At 37.9% G+C, this 13,503-nt stretch overlaps 1 protein-coding gene across 9 annotated transcripts in view; it reads left to right on the forward strand.

Annotated features, from left to right (window-relative positions):
* Positions 1 to 1,066: 1,066 nt before the first annotated feature.
* Positions 1,067 to 13,503, forward strand: part of THUMPD2 (THUMP domain 2 tRNA and snRNA guanosine methyltransferase) — a 37,478-nt gene continuing 25,041 nt past the window's right edge. For 7 of the 9 annotated variants that reach the window (XR_013349389.1, XR_013349390.1, XM_077843509.1 and 4 more), the window contains exons 1-5: positions 1,067 to 1,218; positions 7,405 to 7,512; positions 9,800 to 9,935; positions 11,530 to 11,936; positions 12,753 to 12,830. Coding sequence is in view for 7 of the 9 variants with exons in the window: in XM_077843509.1 (XP_077699635.1) it covers positions 1,093 to 1,218; positions 7,405 to 7,512; positions 9,800 to 9,935; positions 11,530 to 11,936; positions 12,753 to 12,830 (855 nt within the window). In the remaining 2 variants the exon portion in view is untranslated. Of the gene's footprint in view, positions 1,219 to 7,404; positions 7,513 to 9,799; positions 9,936 to 11,529; positions 11,937 to 12,752; positions 12,831 to 13,503 lie in introns of those variants that run through there. The other 2 variants (XM_077843510.1, XM_077843516.1) reach the window with 2 other exon arrangements.

The following is a 13,503-nucleotide window of genomic DNA, read 5'->3' on the forward strand; positions in this document are numbered from 1 at the left end:
GAAGGAAGGAAGGAAGGAAGGAAGGAAGGAGGGGGGAGGAATTTGCCAGAATGAAAGGATCTGAGAAGTTTTAGGACCAGAAGCTTGAAATGCTTGTGTTACAGGATTCTATAAGAATTTTTTTACTACTGTCCCAGTAGACCAAGAGGTGGGGCGGGGTGGGGAGGAAAAGAGGGAGTACCTGTGACTTGCCTAGGTCCCATTGGGAAGCACATGAGAGGTACTTGCCAGAAAGATAGTCATTCGTTTAAGAGTTTCTATATAACTTCATATACGCACAGAACTAACGTAATGCTGTCAGCCTTGTAATATGGATTCTGTTCCTCCCAAGCAATATTTTCATTGCCAATTCAAAATTCAAAATTCAAGAAGCCTCTTCAAATACTGTTAGGAGAGCCAATTTAGTTGGGTGGCCCAAACTAGATGGTGCATTCTTTACCTTGGTGGTTGACTTAATAGTGCAAGGAATGTGACCTGCTTTATGAACATAAACACATTCCGTTGCAGAGTGGCGATTTCTGCTCTTGATCCCGAGGATTCCCAGCTCTGGCCCAATTCCTGGTGAAGACGGAAGAGGGCTCCTCGTTTGAGGAGAGTAGTGGGACAGGATGGAGAAGAGGAGAGGGGAAAGTTGGGAGAAATGGAAGCGAGCTCATTATCCTGGGTATCAAGACGAGCCTCAGCTGTGCCACTAACTGTGCCTCGGCCTGCCTAGGGGTCAACTTCCTCAATTTCAAAAATAAGGCAGATGGGTTAGATGACACCAGTCGTTTTTATAGATCCGATAACGGATCCCAATTGTATCCCATCCACCTGCGAGTCTAAGTAGTTCAGATGCCTAATCAGGCAAGTTTCGAGCAGTTAACACAGGAGACCCACAGCCCCCGCTCCCAGGGGACCGGCCCCCGACGCCCCCCTCAGGCCCCCCCACGCCGTGGCCTCCCAGCGCGCTCGCCGGGCGCTCCACCAGACCCCCCCACGCACTCCCCGCCCGCCCCCACGGCGGGGGACACGGGGGCGCGCCGCGCGCCAGGTCACGTGACCCCCACGGGCACGTGACCCCCCGAGGGGCGGGGCCGCGCGCAAGCAGACATGGCGGCGACGCCGGCACATGCCGGCCCCCGGCCTGCAGCGGGCGCCCGGTTCTTCTGCACCGCAGGCCGCGGCCTGGAGCCCTTCCTGATGCGGGAGGTGCGAGCGCGGCTGGCGGCCACGCAGGTGAGTCGGCCTGGCTGCGCGCCCCGGCTGGAAGGAGGGCCGCCCTGCAGCCGCCCGGGCTCCCTCCGCGCCGAGGCCCGTGTAGACCCTGGAAAGCGACGCGAGGCCCCAGCTCGCAAACCGCGGACCCGCAGAGGCGACAGCCCCGGGCCTCGGAGTCCTGACACATCCTTTAATGCCTGCTGGAGAGAACCGCCAGTCGTTGTCCCCTCCACGTCTGTTACCGCGCGTCTCTCACGCCTGTCGTTTTACTAGAAGGGGGGGGCGGGGTTGGGGCAAGTTATTTCCTCGGATGCTTTAAAGGCGGGTACAGGACAGTGCCTGTGGTTGGAATTAGATCCGTCGGAGTCCGAAGCCTTCCTCCACCCTTTAAATACAAATGCCATCCTCAGGCTCAGTCACTTGACCCTGTCAAGGTTCCTGACCATGGCTGGGTTGCCTTCACAGGGTTGTTGGAAGGATTGTATGACACAGGGTACGTCAAGTACACCCAGAACACCGGTTCAGGGCAGCCCGGGGGGGGCTCAGCGGTTTAGCACCTGCCTTCGGCCCAGGGCGTGACCCTGGAGACCCGGGATCGAGTCCCACGTCAGGCTCCCTGCGTGGAGCCTGCTTCTCCCTCTGCCTGTGTCTCTGCCTCTCTCTGTGTCTCTCATGAATAGATAAATAAAATCTTTAAAGAAATAAAATAAAACACCGATTCACAGTAGCTGCAAAAGCGATACCGTCTCGGAGGCCTCATAGTCCAACTGCTGGAGGAAGTTGACAGTTGCTGGTATTTTCTGTTCATTTCAATGAAATGAACAAGGTTTTTTCCACGTGAGTTTCCGTTCTAGAACATGCTGAGCTGGTTCATGAAAGCGGAGGGAACAGATGTCGTAGAAACAGACTCCAGTAACTTGATGGGCTCTCTATGACCGTGTGAATGATGGGTGTTTTAGGAAAAGGAAAACTTACTGAATGAAATTGACCGTGCCACTCTAGCAGGCCCTGCAGAGCTGGAAGCCACAAAAGGATTTTCTGCGGTGAGGGTGTTGGGGGCGTGGATGATACAGGGAGGGGGTCATGAAAAAAAATGGCATCTGTCTTAGATTACCATCCATTTGTGGTTTGGGTCCCAGAATTTAATAGAGTGTTGCATGTAGATAATCTAAAAAAAGCAACAGTATAAGATCTGCTGACATCCATGAAGCATTTACTGTGTGTGAGGCCCACGTTCTTAGGTCCTTACTCTGTATTCACCTGCTTAGTTTTCACAACAACCATATGAGGTAGGCTCTACATTTAACAGAAAAGGAGAATGAAGCACAGGTAAATCCAATAAATTATTCAAGTCATGTAAAGTGGCAGACCTGGGATTCAAACCCAAGCTGTCCATGAGCTTAGGTATAAGTATATAATCATGTCCAACCCAGACAGGCCAGGTACCTGGGTCCAGTTCCTTGACTCCTGTGCAACCATTACATCATGCTGCACTGATTTTTTTTTTAATGTTAACTTAGAGTTCTTAGTATGAAAGATGGAAGGCTTACCCCAATTGGAGTATGTCTAATTAGAAAAATTATCCTCTCTGCTTGTTCCCCATCCTCTCTAAAGACAAAAGGAGATACAGAGTGCACAGTGGGTGGGTGAGTAGGGGGCTCATCACAGCCAAAAAAAAAAAAAAAAAGAACCAATTTCAATTAATTAGAGGGATAGACTTATTGGCAATGGGAGGAATTAAATGTCAAGAGATTTTGGAATTTCCATATTTTGATTGTGTATGTTTTAAGGATATACTTGGAACTGGGATCTGAACAAATAACCTCTGAAATTCCATCTCAGTTTCACTAATATAAACTCTCAAAGTTAAGGCAATTTTGAAAGAATAATGATAGCATCTAACATAAAGCACTTAAAGTGTGTCAGATGCTTTTATGTACATTGGGTACGACTTAATCCTCAAAAGAATCCTATGTGATAGGTCATTTTTCCCTCCATTTTACAAAGAAGTAAAGAGAAAACTGATGCTACCGGGTGGAGCTGGGACTTGTATCTGAATCTTTCTTGCTTTGAAGCCATGTGCTTTACTACTGCATTAAATTATAGTGGGGAACTGCCCCAAAGCATGTAGGTCATTTTTGTAACAGCATGGAAAAGAGTGTATGAAGACTTTAGAGGCCAAAGACATGTTCAAATCTTAATCTTCTTTTAAATTTGGGCTACATACTCAAATTTCTGAGTCTTACTTTCCTTGGATATAAAATGGAGATGATAATACCTACTTTAAAGGATTAAAGCAATCCTTGAGGTAAAGATCCATAGCATGTATAACACAATGTCTTGCAATTAATAGGTGATCAGTAAATATTGCCAATGAGTGAGTTACACAGGAATTCTTAAAATCATTCACGCAGTAACGAGACTGTTAGAAACTGGTTTGCTGCAAGAAAGTTAATATTGTAAAATCTGAATTTACAAAACAAATTATTTTAGAAGTGATTGTTTACTTTTACAAATTAATCACACCTTTCTAATCAGTGTTTCTCCAGTTTTAGTGAACCTAAGAGTCATGTAGGGTGCTTTTTGAAAATGCATGGCCCAGTGGCCACCCCCAAAAACTTCTCTTTCAGTAGGAATGTACACAAGCCCAGTCATTTGCATTTTCCTGCAAACTCTTCTCCCCTCAGGTCACTGATTTAGGTGCTTCCTCAAACATGCAGCTTGCAATAGAAAACATCCTGTGCATTCTGTATAGCTTTTCATCATGGAGAATTTCAAACAAAAATAGAATAGTGTGAATCTTATGTACTCATCGACTGGCTGCAAGCACAATCCCGTAGTGAATTCTGATCCATTAATACTCCTCCATGTTATTTTGAAGTAAACTCAAAATATCACTTCATCTGTAAATGTTTGCCTATATAGTAAGTCACCCTTATCCTTGGGAGACACGTTCTAGGACCCCTAGTGGATGCCTGAGAACATGGGTAGTACCAATTCTATATATACTGTCTTCTACTAAATATATGTACTCATAATAAAATTTAATTTGTTAATTAGGCACAGTAAGCAATTAATAATAAAATAGGACAATTATACTGTAATAAAAAATGTGAATGTGGTCTCTTGCTCACTCTCCTGCCCTCTCTCTCAAATTATCTTATTGTACCATACTCACCCTTCTTATGATGATGTTAGATGACAAAGTGATGAGATGAAGTGAAGTGCGTGACCTTAGGCTACTATTGACTGACTCTGATGGTACTTCAGAAGGAAGGTGGTAGGGGCGCCTGGATGACTCAGTGGTTGAGTGCCTGCCTGCCTTTGGCTCAGGGCGTGATCCCAGGTTCTAGACTGAGTTTCGCTTTGAGCTCCCCACAGAGAGCCTGCTTCTCCCTCTGCCTGTGTCTCTGCATCTCTCTCTCTGTGTCTCTCACGAGTAAATAAATAAAATCTTTAAAAAAAAAAAAAAGGGGGTGGAGCTTCAGGACTATGATTGTAGGCATCATGACATGGCCTTATGCTATTGACCTTACACTATTGACAGGAAATGATACCACGGATAACGGGACTACTGTATATCTAAAAGAAGAGGACTTATATATGGTATAATATAGAAGAGATAATACATATAATGGCTCTTTTTACTATATAAACCATAGTATCATCATGTCTAAAAATAAATTCTTATCAAATCACTGTTCAAATTTCAACTTGTCTCAAAACGCCATTTTTAAGTTTGTGTATTTGAATGAGGAGTCCAGTAAGGGCCACACATAATGATTGACTGATAATCTTTTAAGTCTCTTTTATTTTTAAAAAAAATATATTTTAAGTCCTTTTAATCTATAAATTTTTCCCTACACCTCTCTTTTTTCCCCCAGCAATTTATTATTGTTAAAGAAGCAGGGTTGTTTATAGTCTAGATAGAGCAAGGGTCGGCAAACTTTTTCTTTAAAGGTCCAGATAATAAATATTTTATGCTTTGTAGATCACATATGTGGATCACTTTGTGGTTTCTGTTAGATATTATTTGTTGTTGTTGTTTCTTTTTATATCCCTTTAAAAATGTAAAGACCATTCTTATCTCACCAGGCATCATTTTCTGGCCCCTTTCTAGTCTAGAGCTGTGCTATCCAATAGGAGGTGGTGGCTATTTTAATTAATTAAAATTAAAAATTCACTTTCTTAGTCACATTTCAAGTGTTCAGAAGCCACATGTGCTAGTGGTGACTGCGTTGGAGAACACAGGTTATAGAACATTGTAATCATCACCAAATGTTGTTGGATAGCACCATTGAAGTTTCCACTGGTCCTAGGTAATGCCAATTATATCTCCATGTGGTAGTTTAGCATGTTTCTCTGTCCTCTCTATTTCCTGTAAATTGGAATCTTGTAAGTTGTATCTAGAGTTTGTTCAGATTCAGGTTAGATTTATTTTTCCTCCTGGTGGTGGAGCCAACTTCTTTATAGGTTCCTGGATATGTTTAAATGTTTAATCTATATTGTATAATTATACATTTTTATATGTATAATATATTTTATATACATACATACTATATATTTATTTTACCTGGACTATCTTAAAGAAATATATGGGGAAAAATCAAGCTTTATTTTATAACGGTGTTTAGTGTATTTAATACTGTTATTTACTATAACAATAATAGCAAGAATGTTTTTAAGATAACACTCAATATAATAAAGGTATACCTAATGCCAGCTAGCCAAAAAGGCCCTGTCAGTGGATTAATTGGTTTTTATAAACCCACATAGCAAAGACTTTTTAACTTGGGTCCTGAACCTTAAGAAGACAACTGATTTTTAATTTTTTAGTGGGGTCTTGGTCATAGACGGTGGTGGGGTAGAATCTAACCAGATAATCAGGTTACTTCATAGTTATTTTTTTAATGAGATAATTGTATAAGATTGATTTTTTAAGAGTCTCAACTTTTCTTGTAGATTGAATTTTTTTAATTAAGTAAAATATATTTTTTAATTCTTCTGAAATGAATCAAAAAAGCTCATGTGCCACCTCAACTCTTCACCTAGCAATTTAAAATTAATTCTAAAACTAAATTACATCTGTAGAATTAGGATAACTTTGATATCTCTCTATTTTTCTACATGTTTTTGCCTAGACTTGAAGTTTTCCATTTTTGTGTTAGACTGGAATGCTTGAATTTTAAAAGAAGGGCAAAAATGGTAACTCCTTAGCTATACTAGCTGATAACAGAACTGTTTTTACTTTAATAAGACTGTTATTTCATCTTCAAAAGTGTTAGACATGAAAGCAGCTGATTTTAGACACTTGGTTATGATTTAATTCCAAAATGGAAAAAACAGATTGTATATATAAATAAATTTTCAAGTAACAAATATTAGGATGAAATATCCTAAAATGCCACATTTCTCCCCTAAGTATTATAATTGAATATGATCAGATAAACAAAGCAATAAACAAAGAAAAAAGTTAACACCAGCTTCAGCAGTTTTTGAACTCATAAGCACCAAAATTCATTCTCCCTATTGCTTTAAGATAAAATACTTTATCTTCACCAAAGGTAAACCATTATCGTCCTTTTGTGTATATGATTATTTGATTCTCGTAGTGACTGTTTTGTAATTTAGTAAACTACTTCTAATCACATGCTTATTACTTGTAAAAGGAATGCAGGCCTTATCTTGATTTTTAAATAAAGAGAATAATGTTGGTGTTGGTTTTGAAAATGTATTTAGCATTTTAATGCCTCAAAACATTCTTATGGTTTGATTCTCCAAATATAGTAAATCTTTTAGTTCCTTTTAATTAACTTGATTTTCAGTCATTTCTTTTTGTTGTGTTGTTCTTCCCACCTCCCCCAAATGATGTTTTTAGAGGAAGATCAAGATAAAATGTTTCCCTTCATATTCAAATAAGTAAGAAAAGATAAGATAATTTTACAGTTAAATAACTATAAATTAATATCTAGATCACTGACTAGGTTAAAATCACTGGTCTAGATGTTTGCATAAGTTTGTTTATAGGACTTGAATCTTAAAACCATACACTTTTCTGTAAAATATTTACTTCAGTTCCCCCATAATCTTGGCAAAGTATTTCATGTCTGTTAACTTGTTTTATGGGGGTTTTAATATCAGCTATATTTTTATGTCAGGTAACATAAAATATAAACTTTTTTTAAAATTTTTATTTATTTATAGAGACACGGAGAGAGGCAGAGACCCAGGCAGAGGGAGAAGCAGGCTCCATGCAGGGAGCCTGACGTGGGATTCGATCCTGGGTCTCCAGGATCACACCCTGGACTGCAGGTGACGCTAAACCGCTGAGCCACTGGGGCTGCCCCAAATTTAAACTTTTTAAAGTTACTTTTTAAAACTTTATTTTCAAGTTTATTTTATTTACTGCTTTTATTTTCAATTTCTAAGCAATTTATTTTTTTAAAAGATTTTATTTATTCATGAGAAACACAGAGAGAGGAGAGAGAGAGAGAGAGAGAGAGAGGCAGAGACACAGGCAGAGGGAGAAGCAGGCTCCATGCCAGGAGTCCGATGTGGGACTCCGGTCTCCAGGATCACACCCTGGACTGAAGGCAGCGCTAAACCGCTGAGCCACCCGGGCTGCCTTCAAGTTCTAAGCATTTTAACATATATATTTAGTTTTGGTTTTTTTGTGGGAAAATATCACCTTTGCAATGAGAAAGAAGTAAATTCTAGAACCTAGAAGTTCTTATTTTATTTCCTTATCCCCTTAAATGTTGATTCCTAAACATTCTTCTCATTCCCTGCTTTCTCCATCTATCTTTGGCCAGCTGCATTGCTGGTACCTAAGATATTTGGGTTTTATTTTTATTTGTTTTTCTGGCTTTATTGAAATATAATTGACATATACCATTGTGTAAGTTAAAGGTGTGCAACATGTTGATTTGATACATTTATATATTGTAAATGATTACCACCATAGCATTAGCTGACACCTCCATCCAGTCACACAATTACTATCACTTTTTGGGGGTGAGAACATTTAAGATCTGTTAGCAACTTTCACCATACTGCACATTAGATCCCTAAAACTTGTTAATCTTATAATGAAGTATTTGGATTTTAGTTGATGTCAGTTTAGGGCTTCCTCTGCAGAGATTCTTCTTAATCAAGCTAGAATGGTAATCCCAGAAATTACCATCCCAAAAGCTTGATTAGACCATATCAGATCAAAAGTACAAAAATACTTGGAATTCAAGTTGCTGTTGGATGGGAACTGCCTAAACACATGGGATACACCAAGTTCCCCGTTACCTCAGTTCTAGTAGATAACCATATTAGTAGAACCATATTAGCCCATGGCCACCACTAAAAGGAAAATTTTAAGATAATCCACATCCATCCTGAGCTTGAGAGGGTTGGGTTGAACCCAAAAGTTTTAGGACTCCCTTGGTATTGAGCACCATTTGCCATACCTCACTAGACTCACTATAGTCTAGTCTCACTACAAACTCAGTGAGTCTTATTTTTTATTTTCCTTTCCTCTCTGGCTTTTACCGTATACCCATCCTGTCTCCAAAACCTCTTTCGAGTGTGATGCATGTTTCTTGCTGTTATCCCTTTTCTAGTTCCACAGCCAAGTATCTCATTATTTCTACCTCAGTGATCTACTTTTTCCTCCAACATCACAATCTACACTCAGTACTTTATGCCTCTTCTAAAGTAATTTTTTCTGCTAGTTAATTCAGTGCTGTCACAGCTTTCATCAAAAGTCTATAATGGTTGACCATTACCATCTGGGGTACTCAAATTTCCATGACCATGTATCAGACTGGCCTGAGCTATGCTATGCATCCACCTGATACTATCAATCCGCATAACATAGCAAATTTTGCCATGCTGACTTACAGTTTACTTCAGCCAGGCTGTCACTCCCACCTCTGCGTCTTACCCTTGTTCTTCTGTTAGAATGTTAGAATCTGTCTTCCCAAATCCTCCAGAGTTCTTTCCTGAGACTTTTACTAATGACGGTTCCATATTCAGTGCTACTTATTATACCTTGTACCTGCAGTTTATCAGTGCATTTATTATATTAAATTTTTAAAATTCAAGTTATTATTAATTTTACATTTCAATTTGTATGCCAGTGTGTGTGTGTGTGTGTGTGTGTGTGTGTATATATATAAATTATCATTCAACTTTAGAATATATAATATATGCTGGATGCTTCCCGGTAGACCATGAGGTAAGTGTTTAATAAATGCCTACTGATGATGTTAACCTTGGGCTAGTCACCTGGTTTGTCTGTGCCTGTGCAGGCACACACACATGCACACTTTACACAAGGTACCTTGATATAGATTATGATCTTAGTCACTGTCTAAGCCTCAGTTTCATAATCTGAGAAATGGGGGTGATAAAAATCTATCTTAGAAGGTTGTTAAAAGGATAAGAGGGAAAATGTATCCAGAGTGCCTAGTACAGTGTCTGACAAATAGTACATATTTAAGAAATGGTGGTTTTTATTGTCAATGTAGACACTGTGTTTTAATCCATTAAGAGAGGAAAAAGGAAATGATTCTTTCTCTGACACAGGACTAATCTTTTCTGTCTTTAGGTTGAATATATTTCAGGAAAAGTTTTCTTCACCACCTGTTCTGACTTAAATATGCTGAAAAAATTAAAATCTGCAGAAAGATTATTTTTGCTCATTAAAAAGCAGTTTCCACTCAATGTTCCTTCTGTAAATAAAGGTACGGTATATACCTGTTGTCTTTACCCCCATGATATTCTGTATATTACAGTCTTCTGCTTGATAATTAATTTGTACGTTGCACATTTTGAAGATTCATTCATACCTGTGGGATCATTAATTATGTATTTTCTGTATTTCCTGAATATTATCACCATGTTAATCATATTATCACCTAATTGTGTCTCTTTGCAACCTGCTACCTATTTTCTAAGCGTTAGTATCCTAAATCACAAATCTTCGATGTCCAGACACCTTCTCTAGTTATACATAGGGTCATTGCATTTATTTAGACTAAGGAACATGTAATAACCCAGAATGCATGGTTTTAATAAGTTGATCAAAACTATCACTTTATACATTTATACTTTATACATTTTAACCAGTGAGTTATATATAATTAGAAAAAATACTATGTAATACAATTTCTTGCTTAAGGGACCTTAAATTTAAGGTTTTGAATAAATTTATACCCATTTATAAAGCATTACAGTTAAAGGGAGCTTAAGAGATTCCCTCTCCACTCTCTAATTTTATAACTATGCTACTAAAATAATTTAAGGATCTTAATGGAAGCACCAAAAAAGGGTCAGATACTGCTAGTCTAGACATGGCCTTAAACTTAGTTTTAATTATTGATTGTGCACAAGAGATCATGTTGTATTTTGGTCTGTACTAAAAATGTGTCAATAAAGATACAAATGGCAAGAAATCAAAACAGGTCAGAAAACTTGTTATAAAGCAAACAGATCCTAAGGAGATATACCATGGGGTCAGTATAATTTAATCCCAATATTCCACACATTCTCATCTTTAGAGGATATAGTAATTACTCTTGGGTCAACTTGATAAACTTTGTTCATCAAAAAAAGATTATACCAGGGGTACCTGGGTGGGTCAGTGGTTGAGTGTCTGCCTTTGGCTCAGATCATGATCCCAGGGTACTGGGATCAAGTCCCACATCGGGCTCCCCACAAGGATCCCACTTCTCCTTTTGCCTATGTCTCTGCCTTTCTCTGTGTGTGTCTCATAAATAAGTAAATAAAATCCTAAAAATATATATATTATACTATATTGAGCATGCTGGCAGTCTCTCAGTTATGAATGGTTTGTGTATCTAAAATCTTACTTTTTGAAAACTCATTTTAGGATGCATGCTATATGGTCTAAGATAGTTTCAGTATTCATTTGGTCTGTTTCTGAGCTCTGTTTTGCAACTTATTCTGTTTTTTTACTTAGTTTTTATAAGCAAAATCAGCATTATTTCAAAAATCAATACTCTAGCTCTATGCATATATTGAAGGTATAGATATATGTTATCATAGGACAAATGATCTTGCTAAAATATATGATAACTCTATAGGAATTTTAAAATAGTGTTGATGTTAAGTATGGAATATAAGAATGAGCTTTATTTTGCATAATAGCCTTATGTTAAGTTCTATAAATCCAGGTGAAGGTAAACTCACTATTCAGGTAGCAATTTAGTAAAACTTATTTTAAAGAAATAGAGGTAATGGAATTTAAGGGTGATTAATATAATAGACTGTCTTTAAAGCTTCAATATAGGATAAACTAAGATCTTATTTATTTAGGAAAAATATTTAATGAAATGCAAAACCTTGTAAACGATGATCCAGAAAGTTGGTTGAATGCCATTTCAATTTGGAAAAATCTTCTTGAACTTGATACAAAAAAAGGTAAACTTTCTCAAAGAGATGCTAACCCACTGAAAAGAAAAGTAGAAGAAAATGACATCATCAATCCTAAGAAATTAAAAACAGAACAAATGCAAGAGCTACAAGAGAGTAGGGAATGCCAGCTGGAAAAGGAAATAGAAGAAGAAACACCGGAGCAAGATTTTCTCACTAAAAGAGAAAAATCTCAAGAAGCATTTCAGAATGATGTGGTAAAAGCAGGTGATACCCAAAACCAGAAGGACTTGACTTTCAGAGTTTCTTGTCGCTGCAGTGGAGCTATTGCAAAGACCTTTACTGCACAGGTACACTTACCTCCCAGGATGAAGTTCCATTTTCTAAAAGAATTAACCACTCTTTAGATTTAAAATGAGAGGACAGTCTTTCACAGAATAGATAGATAACTTGGCCTTGGCAGATAACTAGGCCTAATTTCATATAATTAAATCTCTTTAAAAATGCATTTTCCTTTTTAACTTTACCTCAGATGCTTAAGAGTAGTGGTATGCCATTCCATGTAATGGCCTCCTCCTTTTTTTACTTTCTCCCTCAAAGTTTCCTTAAACTCATAGGTACTCTTTACATTGGGAAATCCTACAATTATTATCCTCGGGTTTCTCTTCAGCTCTGTGTTTATTATATTGGTTTTATTAGATGGTTGCTCTACATTATACCTTGTATGTATGATTGTCAAGGACCCAGACGCAAATACACAAATGCACTCAAAATCTCAGCCATCTAAGGGAAAGCAAACACCACAGTTTCCTTCAAAACACTTTAGCACTTGGCCCTAGCAAAGTTCGTTAATATAAGAGCACAGGTCTTGGTCCTTGTTTGGCCAGCCTCAAAGTCAGACCCTAAAGATGGAGTCTAACACTATCATTCTGGTAGTTTCTAAATATAGCAGATTATAGTAGCTCAAATAACCCATCTTTCATCTCACATCTATTTCCTACTATTGCCTTGAACAGAAAACACGTGTCATATTTTAATATTGTAACCCTAAATTACTCCCAGATAGTCTGACTTGATTTTCCTACATGCTCTCTTAGTTTTTGCTTACATTTAAATGTAAAATTTTCATTTTTAGTATTCTTTTCTATAACTTTCTGCTTTTTCAGGAGGTAGGAAGAGTAATTGGAATTGCTGTTATGAAACAGTTTGGATGGAAAGCAGATTTGAGGAATCCAAATTTAGAGGTACTGAATGTTTTATTTTATATGCCTATAACCTAATTGTTTAAAGACAATGTCAACTATCTGTATTGTACTTTTCACTTTTGCTTCAGACTTTTTTTAAAAGGCTTGTCTACATGAATCTAGCAGTCAGTTTTCTCTTTAGCAGTAGAAAAGTACAGATAGTTTTGCCAGTATTTTTCACTGTTGAAAATGTCTTATCCAAATAAGATGTTTTGGGATGGAATTGTTTTGTCACAGTTGAATTTTTAAAAATTTATTATAAGGATTCAGAGATCCTCTCTGCAATCACTATAATATGTATTAAGTGTCTAAAATAAAAAATTCTGGCTAATGATAAAAAAAATAAGCAAATGAATAGAAAACAAAAAGGTCCACACAAAATTCAATAGTATGTAATAGTGGCTTTGTTAGGATTCTGGGAAATTCAGTAGTATGTTAATAGTGGCTTTGTTAGGATTCTGGGATTATGTTTTTCTTTTTTTTTCTCTATTTTCAAAGTTAACTTAATGAGGTTACATGAGATTTTTCATTGGAACAAAGTAAACACTTATATGGGGAAACCAAAGCTAGTATTAAAAATACTCTTCACAGAGTGCCTAGATGGCTCAGTCGGTTAAGAGTCTGACTCGATTTCTGCTCAAGTCATGATCTCAGGGTCCTCTGTGCTCAGCAG

This window comes from Canis aureus, chromosome 12, assembly GCF_053574225.1.
Source record: "Canis aureus isolate CA01 chromosome 12, VMU_Caureus_v.1.0, whole genome shotgun sequence".
Taxonomy (NCBI): domain Eukaryota; kingdom Metazoa; phylum Chordata; class Mammalia; order Carnivora; family Canidae; genus Canis; species Canis aureus.